At 34.3% G+C, this 18,674-nt stretch overlaps 3 protein-coding genes and 2 pseudogenes across 8 annotated transcripts; 4 read left to right on the forward strand and 1 right to left on the reverse strand.

Moving 5' to 3' along the window:
* Positions 1-70: 70 nt before the first annotated feature.
* On the forward strand, positions 71-2,563 carry LOC142550938 (putative HVA22-like protein g; annotated as a pseudogene).
* A 338-nt stretch (positions 2,564-2,901) lies between these two features.
* Positions 2,902-7,405, reverse strand: LOC142550939 (transcription factor E2FC-like). 4 transcript variants are annotated; one of them, XM_075659987.1, is made up of 13 exons: positions 6,986-7,405; positions 5,755-5,932; positions 5,589-5,642; positions 5,369-5,454; positions 5,180-5,268; positions 5,043-5,097; positions 4,447-4,499; positions 4,325-4,369; positions 4,198-4,246; positions 4,044-4,109; positions 3,902-3,978; positions 3,498-3,672; positions 2,902-3,403 (listed from the first exon to the last, which is right to left on the reverse strand). In XM_075659987.1, the coding sequence occupies exons 1-13, from the start codon at positions 7,235-7,237 to the stop codon at positions 3,329-3,331; spliced, it is 1,254 nt and encodes a 417-aa protein (XP_075516102.1). In that variant the 5' UTR covers positions 7,238-7,405; the 3' UTR covers positions 2,902-3,328. The 4 variants fall into 4 exon arrangements, with proteins under 4 accessions (XP_075516102.1, XP_075516101.1, XP_075516100.1 ...); XM_075659986.1 differs by having other exon boundaries at positions 4,044-4,112; XM_075659985.1 differs by having other exon boundaries at positions 4,325-4,375.
* A 2,284-nt stretch (positions 7,406-9,689) lies between these two features.
* LOC142551620 (naringenin,2-oxoglutarate 3-dioxygenase-like) lies at positions 9,690-12,189 on the forward strand (annotated as a pseudogene).
* A 1,140-nt stretch (positions 12,190-13,329) lies between these two features.
* Positions 13,330-15,691, forward strand: LOC142551618 (uncharacterized). Of its 3 annotated transcripts, XM_075660945.1 has the most exons (4): positions 13,330-13,718; positions 13,817-13,965; positions 14,072-14,151; positions 15,251-15,691. In XM_075660945.1, the coding sequence occupies exons 2-4, from the start codon at positions 13,852-13,854 to the stop codon at positions 15,477-15,479; spliced, it is 423 nt and encodes a 140-aa protein (XP_075517060.1). In that variant the 5' UTR covers positions 13,330-13,718; positions 13,817-13,851; the 3' UTR covers positions 15,480-15,691. The 3 variants fall into 3 exon arrangements, with proteins under 3 accessions (XP_075517060.1, XP_075517059.1, XP_075517061.1); XM_075660944.1 differs by having other exon boundaries at positions 13,330-13,965; XM_075660946.1 differs by having other exon boundaries at positions 13,337-13,965; positions 15,261-15,691.
* A 1,141-nt stretch (positions 15,692-16,832) lies between these two features.
* Positions 16,833-18,674, forward strand: LOC142551621 (uncharacterized). Its single transcript, XM_075660947.1, has 4 exons — positions 16,833-17,387; positions 17,630-17,692; positions 17,870-17,944; positions 18,120-18,674. Exons 1-4 carry the CDS (start codon positions 16,992-16,994, stop codon positions 18,531-18,533), a joined length of 948 nt encoding a protein of 315 aa, XP_075517062.1. The 5' UTR covers positions 16,833-16,991; the 3' UTR covers positions 18,534-18,674.

Raw genomic sequence — 18,674 nt, forward strand, 5'->3', positions numbered from 1 at the left:
TTTTTCCGTGGAATGGTTTAATTATATAGGTGCAGATCAATGTGTTGATCGATCCTCGTTTAATATTCTCTCTGGATTGTTCATTTTTAATTTTCGTTTTGCATTTTTTGGGCAGATATTATCCTTTAAATGTGAAGATATTTCTCTCTTATGACAAATTTGTTTCGCGCCTTATTAGATATTTTTTGGGATTAATTTACATTCCTCTTTGAGATCGTTGTTGATGCGTAGAATGAAGATTCTGATGTTTGATGTTGCTGCATTCTTATTTTCTCCTCTTTTCTACTCATCTATAATTTGATCCCTGAATCTGAATGCTAACATTTGTTTTTTATTATTGATTTATTATAGTTGTCTTTTATTCTTCTTGTAAGATTTTTTTTTTTAAAAAAATAATAAACTGTATAGAATTCTGAAAGAATCTAACACAAGATTGTTAATTGTTTTTTGGTGCAATTTATGTTAGTCGTGACCAGTAGGGGCAATTAAGTGTGGAGCTTAATTTTTGTAAAAACAATTTGGTTTCCATTATGATTTCTAATATTAATCTCGTACCTCAGTTTCTGAACACGTTGTGCTAGATAAGTAAATTCATTATCAGTAGAACATTTATATCTTGGCTTTTGATGAGGAAAATGAGGTAGGATTATAAAAGCTTAGGAAAGTATCGGTCCCTGTCTTCCCTGCCAAGTTAAATTAATTCAAAAAGGAGGAAACAAATTGAGCATGGAACAACCAAGTGTTTTCCTTTTCAATTGACCAATTGTGGGATCAAGAAGAACCTAATGGAGTCTTAAGTAGTTCTTACTAGTTACTTCCGTTTTCTTGGCCAAAACCAGCGTCTGAAAGTAAATAATTAACTAAATAGAATATTCAAGTTTGAATTTGGTTTTGCTAGCTCAATTAGTTCATTACTTTCACGGACAAAGAAATTACCTGAATTTGACATAGAAAATGCTTAAATGTGTCCATTGCAGGGAGTCGAGATGATTGGATCTTTTATCTACGGAGGACTTTTGTATGTGCCATTTCAACTTTTTTTTTCTCCTCAAGAAGTTATATTCCTCTTTTTCTCATTTCGCAAGGTTCTTGGTTTTGTACCCTCGGTGTTCCAGGTTAATTTTTGGCTATGCTTATCCTGCGTATGAATGCTTTAAAACCGTGGAACTAAATAAGCCCGAAATTGAGCAACTTTGATTTTGGTGCCAGTATTGGTATGCCATATACCTGATTCAGCTGCAGAAACTTTGGTTGCTAGTTTTTAAAATTAAACCTCTCACTTACAGGATCTTGGTGGCTGGGTTGACAGTTTGTGAAAGAATTTGCGATGTGTTAATTGGCTGGTAAATTTTTAGTTTCTGATATTATAATTTTCAATTTTAACATGATTTTTTTGTAATTTTCCCGTTCATGTTTGTAAATTGTGTCAAAGGGTTCCAATGTATGGTGAAGCTAAGTTGGCCTTCTTTATATACTTGTGGTACCCTAAAACTAAGGTTCGTTATCTCCTTCCAAATTAGCATATGGTATAAAAAATTTAATCTTCATAAATTCTAATTAAACCTGAACTGATTCAGGGAACGACATATGTATATGACTCTTTTTTCAGACCCTACATCGCAAAGCATGAAACTGAAATTGATCGTAATTTGTCAGAGCTAAGGACAAGGGCTGGAGATATGATAATCTTGTACTGGAAAATTGCTGCAAGCCACGGCCAGACAAGTTTTTTTCAGATTTTGCAGTATGTTGCTTCACACTCATCTTCTTTGGTGGCTCAGGTGTTTACTGCCAAACTTTTAATGTTATTTCGTTTAAGTTTTGAATCTTATATCTTCTTGTCAGTCTGTCACAGACTCACAATTATATTATAGAGGCGTTCACTAGTTGTCATTTAGTTCTATAGCTCTGGATTACCGTGGAACTTATTCGACCTTTGTACATTGTTTTAAAAAGTAGTTTTTTTTTTCCAATTGTGTATTTTTTATTTCGAGGTTGCAGCCACAACAGCAAGCGACCACTGTCCCAAAATCCACAGTAACATCAAATCACAGATCAGCCCATACAAAACAAGCACAGGATGAACAGCCTTCATCTCCTGCTCTGAGTACATCTTCAAGTGAAAACCAAGAAGACATGTCTGAAGAAGCAGAACCCTCAAAATCTTCCGAAGCTTCTCCCCCTCGTACCGTCTCTAAGGAACAAAAAACAGTAACAGCACTGACCGTTGTCGAGCCAAGTAAAATTTCAAACCTTACTCATGAAATGCAGAATGCATGAGTGCCTTCAAGAGAGAGCTAAGACACCCAAACAGAAGAGATTGTTTTGGAAAATATACGACCAGTGACCCGATCAAGGTCTAGGAAACACGGTCTGTAATGAGTCCTTGAGTGTGGTGATATTGATGGTAATGACATTTTCATTTTTTTTTCATCTTGCAGTTGTTTTCATTGTTATTAACAAATATCTAACCGATTATGATGTCATTAATTCTTTTAATCGTGAATCGTTGTAATTTTAATTTGGAAACAAGTTACAAGAAACCATAATTGAACTTTGTTCAAGGCCTTCTCTTGCTGTTTTATGATCTAGTGCTTGTATAAGATGACAAAGAACTGTTTATTATGCCATCTTTTTCTTGATTTTGCGGTAGTTTTTAATAGTAATCCCATAATTTTATTTACTCACTGTACAAGTTAAATGAGATTTATCGCCAATGAATTTGGAAGATAGCATTATACACACGCTTCCAAAATTTTCATTAACTCAAGAAGTACATGCAAACACTTTAGAGTATCATCGACAGAAAACTGAAAATTAATATAAGAAAATGTTAAAAAGTAAAAACTAAAGAAAATAAATATAGTTGTGATAGTCGAAGGCAAGTTAAAAATACCACGACATATTTCTTGCCTCTATAGCAGTAATTGAAAATAATAATTCTAAAACGAAAAAGTTCGAAGGCAATAAAACCAAAAGATGACTTCTCAATAGTTGCAAGTGACCATCAAAGCTTACCAACTAGCTCCTATTACTACAGAAACACATTCTGAATGTCAGCACCTACAAGAGATCTCCAGTCACAACCTGCTTCTTATAATATAAGCCTAGACCATCAAAATTTGTTAAAGTAACTTAATCACGATGAGACTCATTCAAAAATGAATCCATTATGATTCATCCCCTCGTTGTTTAAAGGGGTCAAGAAAAAAAATGAATTTTTTCTTAAAAAATACGGTGGTTTAAAGAGGCCAATGGGCTGGCTTTTCTTCCTGCTGCGGGTTAATCTTTCCGAACTCTGAGCATCAAGACTCCATTACAAAATTTATTATAAATCTACTTCGCCCCACAGATCTGTAGCTCTGACCTCAGGATATGATCTGAACCAATAGTCATCTTCAATCTACATAGCAACAGCATGCATAGTTACGAAAACAAACAAGCTTCATTAGCCATAGGGGGTCGAATTAGTAGTCGTGGTTATCAAATGAACTTACACCAGTATCCCATGGGACTATTTTGTGGAACTCGTGCGCTTCTGAGCTCATTTCTGCATCATAAGGAATTGAAGATGGACCTGTATTATTGACCCTTCTGCTACTACTTGAAGAAAATGAATCCAATAATTCAACGAGTTTGGCAGATCTGTCCTCAGTTTTCTGCTCTCTTTTACTGCAAGTGATGCAATTTTGCCGTTAGAACATGGGATAGATTATGAATATGGATGCATCAGAAAAAATGAACTAAGGCTCTTTAATTCTCTTTGTTGTCGCCACATTTTTTCCACAATACAGTCACGTGTGCGTGTGGAGGCGTCTTGATTTTCAAAAACTTTACCACATTAAGTCTCTGTAAGCCAATTATTAAGAGGCCATATCCACAATGATGAGACTAAGAATACCTAAGACACTGCACACGAATTGGTCCAGTGGTGCTTCTGATCAGGATTCTGTACTCTTTTTCACGGAACAGAATATCCTGCATGACATATACTGTTGAGAAACCAATGTCGCTATAATTTACTTTAAATGAAAAGTATCAACCTCATCAGGATCAGGAACTTCTACAAAACTAGCACGAGGAGCTTGCACAGCAAAGACAATTTCATCCTGCTAAAAATTGAAGCATAAATATAATCAGTCCGGAGGGCATGAAGACAGGTGTAGAGAATGTTAGTAAAACATGGAGGTACCATACCCTGAGTAAGGGAAGGCTCGCAAAATCTTGGTCAGTCACAAATAGATTCCTGGAACAGTGAAAGCACAGAAATATTGAAGAGATTGAATTTCATAAATGACACAAAAATCATCATAATAAAGCATACTTTTGACAATTCTGATCAAATTCTAGCTTCCTTAAGTGCTCCAGTCTGTCCCTGTATAAAGATGATATGTTAGCACACGATCTTAAGCTATTCAACTAAAGGATCTCTCTTTTAAACCCAACCTTATGCAATCATCAAGCCTGGACTCTTCAGCACTTAGATATTCAACTTCAGCCTGTCATAACATAAAAACTGTATGAGGTCAAAATTAATATATCTACTTATAGGCACTATATGCTATTTGTCTCAAACAAAAGTCTCTCTACTGCCACTTGTCTTGTGTACTAAGATGCACTGGAATAGTGACTATCGTTGAGACAAGCAACACCCAACTCAGATTTTTCCGTGAGACAATATGATAAATAAGGTTTAGCAGGAAGCTCAAGAGAGAGCAACATGCAAAACAACGTTGTAACTTGTAACCAAACACTATTCTGTTCTTAACAAATTCAGGTCAAGTCAAACTCGGGCACATGATCAGTGAACCTAATCAACAATCAATCATGCTTCAGAATAAAAACTTTAACTCAACTATGTAGTCGAAGATTGCAAGCAATCATCTATGTTCCACATAATTTGATATGAACTTGTCTGCTATTGAGAAAAAACATGGTCTGCAATCCTGGAAGCATTATAGAGAATAAATTACTAGTGACTACATGACAACTTTTAGAAACAGATACTGTAACGACTGAGGTTGAAAAATTTATAAGATCACCTTCAAGAGGGAGGCTTCATCATCCAGTTCAGTAGGTCTATAAATTCCAGAACCTCTGAAATGGTGAAGTTTCGTGATAAGTAAATAAAAAAATTATTTAAACAGTATAAAAGTAATATCAGGGGGCAGTCATATACTTCCACCGTTTGTGATTCTTTGTTGTTTTCTCAATTAAATTGATGCCTTCCAGAACATTTGTAATATCATATACTCTCCTCTTCTGGACCTGTGTCCCAAGTGACGAGTAATCAGCAATTTTGTATACGTGCAAAAGTAAAACTGATCCAACTAACATATCTTGTCGGTTCAATATCTTAGATCGATACCTCTAAAATATTTGCAGTTCTGTTCAGATCAAGGGTACCATCCTCGGCCTCCCGGATCAACTTGATAAATTTCTTTGTCAGCAAACCTGCCAAATGATACTCTCTGTTGTCAGTTACTAAAATTTAGTTACTATGCCGCTTTATTTTCAAAATATCATCCTTTATTTTAGATATTCATTAATGACCCAGAATTTATAAAATCTACAACGTTCTAGCTTACCTAAAGAGCTATCACACCGACAGCAGGCACCCAGATTTAAGTTATCAAGTGACTCTGCAAAAAGGAGCTGTGAATAACAAACTCTATTTCACTTGAAACATGGTCAATCAAACAAGTATAAACGACCCAAATTTACAAATTGATTAACCTTAGTACATTACTTTACCTAACTTGGTTTCCTGGCTATAAGTTTTGGCTTGTTTAACAGAATTATCTTTAATGTTCCCCCTGCCAGCAATGCAAGATACTTTTAGAGGTAAAGAATTCCTTACTACTGCCATATTATGAACTTGGACATGCCCATCTTCATCCATCTTGACTTCAACGCTTCCAAACTCATTTAACTGGTTAAAGTTAAACAGAAACATTTGTAAACAGATGTTTTACATGTTCAAAGATGCAAATAATAAATGATTAGCCCATTCAATTGATTATTTTTAGAATAACAAATACGGGGTAAACCTACACAGACAACTAAACAAAAACAGTGAAAAACTTCAAGACACAAGCATAGGAAGTTCTTTACTGAGTTCTGCTTAATGTATTGGTGAGACATGAATCTGCTCTATTAAATACTAGTAATCTAGAGCAGGTGACGACCCAGCACCATCTTATATATGTTTATAATGATAAGAAACTCGACTATCTTTGACAAGGTCACTGGTACGTCAGCTTTTCGGATATCCACTTAGTGCTGCCATAGACATGCTAAGGCTTTACAAGCGTTCTAGACAAAGATTATATAAAAACAAACATCAAATATCATTCAGGATTACAATAGGACAGTACTTAAGATTACACGTGACCAAGTTACGGACTTACTCCTGAATAAAGTTCAAACCTTTATTAAAAAAATGATAATTTAGGGACTAAGTTCAGTCATTGTCAATTTAAAAATCACATTGGTTTTCCTCAGCACCATAGCACCCGAACATCAAATTTTGCTAGCTCATGTATGATGTAACTGCTTTGCGTTGTATAACATCATTCAAGGTTTTTAAAGATAGAGCTAACAGCAACTGGAAGATGTCGCTTAACAGACATAATCCAATTTCATGCATGATAAACTGTATTGATGGTAAAAACTTTAGATGCTGAATCTACATATTACAATTTTGAAACTATACGGTTAACACCAGATTCTTTGCCCGTACAAGAGTTTTCCCACGTATTTCAAAATCCGGATGGAGACAGAAAAAATATAAAATTAAACAAGAATGCATAGATCCAAAATATAAATTGAGAAAGGATAAAAAAAACCAACAAAAAAGAGACAAACATGCACGATTCGGAAAATCCAAAGAAAATCATCTAACGAACAACTCCTCCACGATATGCACACTAAGAAAGAAAAACACAAACGCAATTACCTTTATGTCTTTTGCTAAAATACTCACCGCAATGCTTCTACGTACTGAGCGAGACTTTTGAAGCGGAACGGGAGATGGATAAGAACCCTCTCGGTAGCCAGAATCATTAAGAATATCACGAGTGTTGCGTTCATAGTTGGTGGGGCTAATGTGGGAAAATGGGTGAGACCTTTTTTGATGCGAAGAAGGCAACATTTGCGGAACCTGAAACTGATACTGAGCCTCCAGTTTTATTCGAGACGTCGAATTCAGATCAAATTTTTCGCCCAAATTCGACATATCCTTCAAAACTATGTTCAATCAAAATAAATAAATTTAGACCCAAAACACTAATCTATTGCGAAAATATGCGTGCGGAAAGGTGAATTTCAAAAGAGAGATAAGGAAAACTAGATAGAAATTGAAAAAGAGTTTTGGTTTTGTGAAAACAGCGGGAAGAAAGGAGAGCGGGGGATTGTATTGTATACTCTGTATTTATACATATGGGCCGCCGCTTAAATGGGCTTCATTGTTTAGTTTGTGCTTTGTTATTTCATTATTATTTTTTCACGTTTTAAAGATGGATGACCGATGAGTAATTTGATTCGAGATTGTAGTTTTGAAAATAAATACTGACAAAGTCTACCAAAGCTTCATGCTTAATATAAAAAAAAATAAGTCTTTTGTGAGACGATCTCACGAATCTTTATCTGTGAGACGGTCAACCTTATCGATATTCACAATAAAAAGTAACACTCTTAACATAAAAAAGTAATACTTTTTCATTAATGACCTCGTCTTACATAAGTTTTTTCCTAAAAAAAACTAGTAAATTTATTTACGCATTGTATACTTACATTGTTGAATTTTATGAGTAATAATTATTTCTGGGGTTAAATTTAATATTTAGATTGCAAACAATTTGTATCAAAATCTGTTTAAATTATTTTGTTATAATTTGTAGACTTATGAAACAGACAAAATTGAAATTTTACTAATATAAAACAAAAACAAAAAAAAAAACAAAAACAAATATACATGATCAAAATTTAACAGTTAGAGCATCTGTCGGTTCAGTTCTTGACATAAACTGAACTGATATATGCGACAACTGATCCCCTACTTTTCAGTTATTCAGTTTACATAAGTTAAAATGTTTTCTAATTTAACAGTCTTCTTCACGAAGGATTACTTCGAGTTTCTTCCGCTTGGTTTTTCACCAAACTCGATTTAATTTATCGGTGTTAACATTCTTAGAACACGAGCTATTGCAGTTCATTGAGAATATTGTGTTTGAAATACCTTCAAAGGCACCAGCACACGATCCTTCAAACAACACACGACCATCAACCTTAATGTGTATCTTTGTTGGAGGTTCTTTCAGGCTGAGGCTTCTTGTTATTAGATTGATCTGGTTAGGGACGACAACTTTGAACCAGGCCGATAATTTGATACCCGACCCGAATGAAAGAGGAGATTGAAGGAATTTTTTGCCCGATTAAGTAAATAGATAATCAGGTATGGGTTGGAGGAGAATGTACTAACATCATACTCATACCCAATCTATCCGATTAAAAATCTGTGTGTACATATATTTATGTATATTTTATATTAAAAATATTAATTATAATTTGATTTTGTTGAATGATGGTAGTTTGATGGAACGAATAAAATTATTAGTATAAAATTATTGTTATTTTTGTAGGATAATGATGTTGGAATACATTATCAAAAGTAATAAAGATGGATTGATACGAACTAGCTGGACTGAAGGTGCACATGACTCGAGGATCGTCATTAGTTTTCCGCACTTATGTTTATGACTTATGATAATGATTTAAGCTATTTTTAAGATTTTATTGCTTATGATGCTTTTGAGATATTTTTGAGAGGATGTTAGAGTTAAGTTTATTTTGAAACAATGTTAGGTTAAATTGGTTGACGTTTTATTACTTTACGTTTGAATTATTTTCTTTTGGATTTTAAATAATATTTGGTTGGTTTAATTTTTAAAATGGTGTCAAAAATATTATATATGTATATATTCGGCCGAAAATAGTATAGAAGGAGAAAAAAATTCTATTATATTTTTAAAAAAAATGAGTGGGGGACGTTTCACTATCTTTATAATACTAATAAATAAATACCTCCTTACAGAAATTAGCAAACCTGAAAATATTTACTAATAAATAAATACCTCCTTACAGAAATTAGCAAACCTGAAAATATTTGATAGCAAATAAAAAAACAAAAATATATACATATATGTGAAAAAATTTAGGTAAGGTTAGGAGCTTAAGGTTAGTTAAGAAAGCATGCTCGCTATCCTCCAGTCTCCCCTGAATATGAGGTTTCTTAACCATCATTCAATTCATTCGTTTCTTAAATTATGGAAACGACACGAAGCGACATTAAGAGTTGAAAGTCCAGTACAACATTAAAAAAAAAAAAAGTTAAGGTATAGCGGCATAGTTTGTTGAGTAGCTCTATTGTAATACGATCTCACGATTCTTTATCTGTAAGACATGTCAATTCTATCGATATTTACAATAAAAAGTAATACTCTTAGCATAAAAAGTAATATTTTTTCATGGATGACGCAAATAAAAGACCCGTCTCACAAAATACGACCTGTGAGTCCGTATCACACAAATTTTTGCCACATTGTTTTGGATGAGGTTTTTTCGAAAATATAAAAAGAACGGTACAACGAAATTTATATAACACGAAAAAAATTATTCATATTAAAATCCTCAAACTCTACTTCTTTCCCCTCATTTTTCTTCCACACTCCCAATATCAAAACCAAATAATTCTCCAATGGGGAAAACACTAACAGAACAAGCACAAGAGGAATCCCTCCACCCGAAATTCATCAGGGACGAAGACGAGAGGCCGAAGGTTGCGTATAACGATTTTAGCATCGATATCCCAGTGATATCCCTAGTGGGGATCGATGAATCTGGAGACCGCAGGGAGGAAGTGTGCCGGAAAATAGTCGCAGCTTGTGAAAACTGGGGGATATTTCAGGTGATCGATCATGGAATCGATGTAAAACTCATAACAGAAATGACTCGTTTGGCTCGCGAGTTTTTTGACTTGCCGCCGGAGGAGAAGCTTCGTTATGATATGAGTGGTGGCAAGAAAGGTGGTTTTATTGTGTCCAGCCTATTTGCAGGTCTATAGAGTCATTGTTTTAATTTTCATTCATGCATTCTCGATTATTTTTCATATATATTACAGTTTTGAAGCAAAAATCACATATTAAGGAAAATATGGTTAAAAAATAATACTCTTAGTATAAAAAATAATACTTTTTCATGGATTGACTCGAATAAGATATCTGTCTTACAAATACGACTCGTGAAGACCGTCTCACACAAGTTTTTGACCTTATATATTGCTGGTGGTTTTGATTAATTTGAAAGACCATGCTAATTATTTTCAAGCTTTTTGAATACAATTTTCATTTATTAGAAATGTTTTAACGTGATATGTCACGGGGGAAAAGATTGCAATTAAAAAAAAACGTAATCAAATCTATTTTGAGTTTTGTATGCATAAAATATTTGTAATTTTTAATAATTCATAAATATAAACATATTACGTACATTTTTTTCCCCTAAAATAAAAAGACAACGTACAACCTCAAAAGTACACATGCTGGTTGCGACAAATTAATTGAAAACGACTAACTAGATGGTCCAATGTATTATATATAGTATTTTCAAATTAAATTTAAAATTTTCTGAAAAGTTCATAATTAATGATTTGAAAAAAAAAAATCATAACGAGTTGTCAAAAAAAAATTTCATAATGAAATTCGACTCTATATTAGTTTTAATAAAACTAAGTTATTTTCTTATGATAAAATTTAAAAAATGTAAAACATTCATGATATATAAGTTTTTTTTTTTATCTGTTTGAAGGGTGAAATGGTGCAAGACTGGAGAGAAATTGTGACATATTTTTCGTACCCGATCAAGGCCCGAGACTACTCGAGATGGCCGGAGAAGCCCGAGGGATGGCGGTCCGTGACGGAGACCTACAGCGAGCAGCTGATGAATCTTGCTTGCAATTTGTTGGAGGTTTTATCTGAGGCCATGGGACTTGACAAGGATGCATTAACTAAAGCCTGTGTTGAGATGGATCAAAAGGTGGTGGTGCCCTCAACCGGACCTCACACTCGGGCTGAAACGGCACACGGATCCGGGTACGATCACTTTGCTGCTCCAGGACCAGGTCGGAGGTCTGCAGGCGACCCGAGATGGTGGCGATACTTGGATCACTGTTCAGCCCGTTGAAGGGGCTTTTGTTGTAAACCTTGGGGACCATGGTCATGTGAGTAATTATTCCTTTTTTTCCTTGACTAGATATCGATCCAGAATTCGAATAACGTAACGTCAAAGTTGCATGGCAATTTTGTTTGAAGTGCTTGTTCATTATGTAAGAAGAGTGAAGTTAAATAACCTTAGCAAATTAAATCAAATAATGAAGATTTTTTTTGGGTTATGTGAAATCATGACGAGATTTGAAATCTCTCGTGACTATCAAAGCCCCGTGTTTTCAATCTAGAGAACATACACGAACAAAGACGTTTGTGCTCAAAAGTTAAAAAACGGAGATGTATATTACATTTTTAACGATCTCGAAATTTCACAACATAGTGTATGCAAATTACCTATTTTTCTTGAAAAGTTTTAAAATAAATTCATTTAAGAGGGGAATTAGTGTTCATCTTCGTCCTGATCAAGCAGTATCTAAGTAATGGGAGATTCAAGAATGCGGATCACCAAGCAGTAGTGAACTCAAACTTCAGCAGATTATCGATAGCAACGTTTCAGAATCCAGCACCAGACGCCACTGTTTACCCTTTGAAGATTAGAGATGGGGACAAACCGACACTCTATGAACCGATAACATTTTCCGAGATGTACAAGAGGAAGATGGGCAGTGATCTCGAGCGTGCAAGGCTCAAGAAATTGGCTAAGGATATCCAAAAGACGCAAGAATTAGCAGAGGATGAGGTGAACAACAATACCAAGCTTCATGTTACTGTCAAAACATCCAAAGGCATAGAAGAGATTCTTGCTCGACCACATGATATAACTTTTAATTGATACATACAGGCTTATTGTTTTCACTCGATCAATAATGGGGTTCTCATCTTTGGTTCGAAAGCTTATGTTATGCGTAAGAAATTTGTAATATATACAATTCGACTTATTTGATATGAGATTGTTTGCACCAAAAATTAAGTTTAGCACAATAGATTGAGCTCATGAAGCCCAATACGATAAAATTAGCAAATGAAGATAATGAAGAGTTAAGGCAAGAGATAACAACACAATCAGATATAAGAAGAGGAAGAAAAATAATCAGCACAAGGACAAACAACAACCATCATTAAAAAATGCTCTCACAGTAAATATCTAGTCATCCAATTTCATTGCTCTGATTTCTTTATTTTCCAGTAATTTTCTTAATATTTCCTGTAAATTAAATTATTTAGGATTCAAGAAATTACTTTTCGTTTTTCACGAATTTTTTTTTTTTTTTATGAATTTCATGTTTATTCCGATTTCCCTTGATTCAATATGTATATAAATCATGTTAGGAATTTTCATGCAATTTCCACCTTCATTTTCATTTTTCTGTTGTTTCCAGCATCATAACTACCAATCAAATTATGGAACTACAATCTTTTTTGCTTTTAGAACTTAGATTTTTACATTTGTAGATTAATTTGGTGCAATCGCACCTAGCACGCCTGCATTTTGTGCAAACAAAAATTGGCACGTCCAATGAAACCGATGTATGCAGCCAAAAAACAAGGGGATGTTCAAGCAGAAGAGCTAAAGATGAACAACAACAAAAAAAAACATAAATGATGAGTTGATGGTAATGCAATAATCAGTCGATACATTTAAGATAATAATAAAAAAAAAAGACTTTATCTGATGCTATTTGTGCTTGGATGAAAACTTTACTGAAAAAAGTCAAAATGTTTCTATCAAAGCTGATAATAAGACCAATGACAAATAGGTGAATCAAGAGAGTAACCAAACCAAGGATTCAGAAACAGGTCCAGAGAGTTGCCAGGCATGTTTCCAAAAGTTATTCTTTCCAATCAATAAGAGGATATATATCACCACAAAGAGTAAAATAGGTGTTTGGTCAGAGAAATCATTCAAGTGTACGTTGGAAATAGAAACCAACCAATAAATCATGTTGTTGTGACCAATTCTATCCATCAACTTTGATCATACAAAGAGGTGGCTAATAGTAACTTTCAAGGAGTAAGTGATATTTCTCAACTTTGTTTTTTAGGCGATGGGGATGGATAAGTAGCCCAAAAAAGACCAATGTTCTTGAATAGGTCCAATCTGTTTGCTTAGGAGCCCAAGAGCAGAGAGCTTTCAGTAAAATGACATTTGAAACCCTCGTTCTCCTTTCTCTCCGGGTTTCTCAAAATCCGAAAAATTAACGAATTTTTTCCTTTGAACTGAAGATTTTCATGAATATTTGATTTCGCCTTCTTGAAAATGCCTCAAGAAGATTCGAAACTCGTGAAGAAAGAGGAATTAGAAGATGAGGAATTAGAAAAGAGCATTGCGTCCACTGTTGCCAATCGCAAGAAGAAATCGCCTAGCAGCAATGCTACGCTAAAATCCGAACCCAAAGTCAAGAAAGAAGTTAAAAATGTGAAAAAAAGAAGAAATTGATGAAGATTTTGAAAATCCCAGCTCAAAAAAAATCCTCCAACAATTCGGATAAGAAGGTAAAAATATAATCTTTTTGGACTACCTTTGATTTTTTTTTTTTTTTCAGTTTACTGCTTTTGGTTTATGATTATTGGTGGGTTTTGGATGAATGGAGAGATAAAGAAGAAAACGAAGAAAGAAGAGGTGGAGATGGAGGAGAAGAAGAAGAAGGGAGGTAACGCAGGTGATACTGATAAGGATGCTAAGAAAAGGGAAAAGAAAGTATTTGATTTACCAGGTCAAAAGAGGGACCCGCCTGAGGAAGTAGGCTTGCATTTTACGCCTTCAATTTGATGTGTTAATGTTGTAAAAAATGTGTTCTAATTTGGATATCTTGGGAGAATTTATGTGTTTTGAATTGGCTTTTCAGAGAGACCCGTTGAGGATTTTCTATGAGACTTTGTATAAGCAAGTGCCCACCAGTGATATGGCTTCAATATGGAAAGAAAGGTTCCTTTCAAAGCTTTTGAAAATTTGTTTGGTTAAATTTGTCTTCACCGATTCGTAAGATAGGTTTGTTATTCATTTGGATAGCAATACGTTTGGGAATGAACCGAAAACTATTACAGTTATTTCTTATACTAGATTAGATGCAACTCCAAGTTTTTGTCATCTGTGAGTTTTGTTCGTTTTGGTGAGTGTTGTGTGGTTATGTGTCTTGATTTTGATAGCTGAGCACATTGAATGTTCATAATTAATGGATTGGATGTTCTGGTAGCCTGAATGCGAACTCGTTCATTTGTCGGCTCAAATTTGAATTTTACTTTTTGTGTATTCAAGTTTTCTTGTTTTAAGAAACAAGTATTCATGAATTCGGTTTATATGGTTGAAACAAAATGAAACATGGTATTACAAACACATCCTTTTGGTCTTCCATTTTTTAGCTTCGGTTTCTCATGAAAATACCTTGATTGAATACTACAAACTGTTAAAGAGATTCTTCAGTATCTCCTATGGTTAACTTCCCGTTGTGTAGGTTGATATTTTTTTAACATAATTTAGATATATTTCTTTTTAAGCCATAATTCTGAACTTGATCCCAAATTTTGTGGCAAAATAAAAAAAAATGAACTTCTTAAGCAGTCTCATTAGTGATTTGTTTTTCCAACAACTGTTGAAAATTTTAATTTCAAACCTAGAACGAGATCCTTCACTCCAAGCATGGTCTATTGTTAACCCTGTTTTTTCCTCTGAAGCGCTTTTACAACATGGCATTGAATAAGTATATTCATGTTCTGAAGGAAAGAAATGTGTTTTGCTGGAGGGAGTTACACTCTTGGTGTAATTTATGGTATATGGCGTTCATACGAAATTTTTTATTTCATCGATTGCCCTTTCTTATCAACCTTTTGGTCTTCCATACCTCCCTTGCACATGTGCATATCATACAATGTGTTGGTTGTACACATGTGGTAGTCTAGTTTAAATCACTATAGCTTAAATTTTATATGTATACAGACTACCTTCGATATTACTATTTACAAAAAGTCGCTGCGAACTAGATTGGATAAAGTATCCCGTCAAAAAACATTTGCTGATATAATTCCAGGATGATGGAGTTTTGGTCTACTTCCAAAGGAGGAGGCAAAGAAGGTTTCCGAGAAAAAACAGAAACGGGCACAGCAACAAAAGCTTGGTACCCCAACAAAACTGTTGTTGTCAAGAAGAAAGCAGAATCCGTTACAGTTGTGAAGAAATCAGCCGGATCCCCCGTTTCAGTACAGAAGAAAAAGACGTCTAGTTCCAAAGTTGTAATGAAGCAGTCAAAGAAATGCTGAGAGCAAGGACAGCTCTTCGGAAGATGATACAGGTGACGATTTTGAGGTAGGTGTTAAAAAGGAAAAGAGACGGAGAGCATCTTAGAACAAACTTCGATCATTTCTCTTGATCTTCCTTGTTTCTCGACTAAAATGCTCTAGTTTTACTATTGCCTTATCAAACTAATCAACTAGCGGGGAATCTGCAGTGATAGCATCTTGTTTGTTCCTCATATCCGCATTTTGGTGTGTTAATTTTTGCCTTTATTTTTCTTGAATAATGATTGTTATTGTGATACAATTGAAGTACGTTCAAAGGATTTTGGTACAAAATTCTTTTCTCAACATTCTAATGGCTAACTGTTGATATCAGTGAAGCTTAGATATCTTGTATACTAGTATTTAATCCAAGTAGTAAGGAGTCAAAATTTATTGCATTTATCTGGTGATAAAATTCTAAGTTTAAGACGGGATCTCGGGTTTATGATCCAATTATTATATATACATCCCAACTCAAAAAAATAGAAATCTGCATTTTAAATTATTTAATATTTCATTAGCTTATATTTACATGTTATATTGATGTGGCCAGTCTGTCCATTTTAAAATTATTATGGAATCAATCTCCTGACAAAAAAATAACAAACTTAGATTATATCCGTGTGTAAAGATTTTAAAAAAATTTGTAAAGATTCGTAATCCATAAATCATGTAAAATCTGATAAATACCGTGAGGCGGAAGATTCTTAGGGCACTGTTTGGCTCCTCCTACAAATTTGGTTACATAGCCTGAATTTTCAACCGATGGATTTTTTAATCTTTAAATTGATAGAGTATACGATCGTTTCATCAATGGTCAAGAATTTGATTTTTTCTGTCGATATCTTCTCGGATGAATTTGTCATATTGATTAATGAGTTGTCAAGAATTTGATTTTCTTTGTCAATATCTTTTCGGATGAATTTGTCATATTGATTAATATGATTTATAGACTATTATATTAATACGAAGGTTTATTTATTATACATCAAAAAATAACACAATATATTGGTCTACTAGATCGAAAATAATTACCGAATCATTGTATTAAAAAGATTCTTTTAATATTTTTTAATCGGATTTTCAGTTTTTTTTTTAAAAAAAATTTAATTTCAATGTAAAAATAATGAAAATAGATTTTATATAGTAAGAAATTATATATCTATTTTTTCAATCCGACTGAAATTATATAATTATTTTTTATAACTATATATATATATATATATATATATATTTTCCAGTTAATTCTGAGAGAATATAATTGGTAGATTAGTTTGTATCACGCGCCGTCTCAAAAGTGCTAACCCTAGGAGAAGTCATGATCCCTACAAAACGTACACGTGGCATCGCCCAACTCCTCCTCTCTTTTCTCTTCCCTGGATTTTTCTTATTAAGCTTCGCCCCCTCTTCTCCAAGCAACTTTTTTCTCTCCAAAGAAAATCCGTGGATTATATTTTATACCACTTTTTTTCCTTTTCAATTCCATTGCGAGTTATGAATTCGGCGGAAGAAAGAGAAGCGGGCGATATGAAGATGAAACGGTACGAAACAACGAGTGATAGCTCTCTGTTTGCTTCCGCTACACAGGAAGAATTGCTCGTCTCTCAGATTCTGCTGGAGCTTGAAAATCTAATCCCGCTCCCGATATTCACCTGGGGTTTCAGAAAGAGGAGATCTTGCCTGGATGCGGCTCCGTGTGCGCCACCACTCTCGGTTCAGATTGCAGAAGAAGATATTGATGAAGTCAGAAGACCACTGGTTGACGAGGAGGAGGCATCCACAGCCGCCACCGCCACCGCCACTTCCAGTCCCGCCACGCCGCTCTCTTTCTCGCCTAGTGAGTCTGATGGAAAGTTCAAGCGTTCTTCGAAGAAGATTTCAAAGAAAAGGGTGCGTAATTGTTTCTCTCCCCCTTTTTCTTCCCCCGGTTTCTGTTATTTTCAATTTTTCAATAAATTTCCTTAATTATGTTTAAAATACGTTACCTTTTACATTTTTATATATATTATAATGGGTTTTTTTTCTTGCAAATTTCTCGTCGTCCCTTAATTTCAGGCTTATTGATCCCTTCTCTGTTACTGTAATTTTTTTCTATTTGTTTCATGTACATTAGTTGACCATTGATTTTGCAGTCGAGGGCGGAGTTCAACGATGAAATTGAAGAACTAACCAAGTGTGGAGATTTACTCAGATTGGTGAGTCTTTCAAAAATAGGACTCTTTTATACAAAAATATAAATAAACCTCTGTTTATTCGAACAATATTGACTTTTCTTGAATTTCCCCACATTATCTTATCCCTTTTCTACGTGTTTTTCACTATTCTAATGTACTCTGTTTTTTCTTTCCTCGTGTTTTTCCAATCAAAAACAGAAGGTGGAAAATGTGAGGAAACAATACAACAAGTTGAAGGCCGAAAATTCAGACTTAAAAGCCATGAAACAAGAGGTATAAACCCATCACTTTCATGAATTTTTTTTTACCGAATAAGAAATTCACATTATTCGATTGCGAATTATGATGTGACAAAATTATTTAATAATAATTATTATTGTTATATATGAGATGGATTTTTTTGCTATTATTTTGGTTTATTTGGTTACCGTATTTATCTTCTTTACAGGCATTAGAAACTCGCCAAAGAAAAGAAGAGCCTCAAAGGTACATGGGCAGATTTCTGAATCTTGGAATGGATTTTATCCAGCATGATGAAACAATCATGTTGCCTCATCGGCAGCCGTTCGTTGTTGATCAGACGGCTCATAAACTTTATCCTCCATTTGGGCCCATTAGAACCCAAGTGTACCCACCTAATAATGGGCTTGAGTCAGTCAACCGTACGGGCCCATCTGGAATTCCTGATCTGAACCTAACTGCCGAACAGGCTTTTGGGGTGGACTCAACTCAGCCGTTGGATGAGAATCAAGAGAGAGCTGATAAGCGGGCCAGATTTGCTGAAGCTAGGAGGATGAGGAAGGGAATAATCAAGATCAAGTCCATGAGGAGCGCTTGTGGTATAAAAATACCAAGAACATGATATTAATTACTCTTTTTTAAAAAACTTAGGCTTGACTTATACGTTCTATTATTTTTGCCCTATTAGACAGACGATGGAAGTTTGTATATTAAGAGTAGAGAACTTTTAAATGATCATTAATTCGATATTTGCATTCTTCTA

The sequence above is a fragment of the Primulina tabacum genome, chromosome 7 (genome assembly GCF_025594145.1).
Source record: "Primulina tabacum isolate GXHZ01 chromosome 7, ASM2559414v2, whole genome shotgun sequence".
Classification (NCBI taxonomy): domain Eukaryota; kingdom Viridiplantae; phylum Streptophyta; class Magnoliopsida; order Lamiales; family Gesneriaceae; genus Primulina; species Primulina tabacum.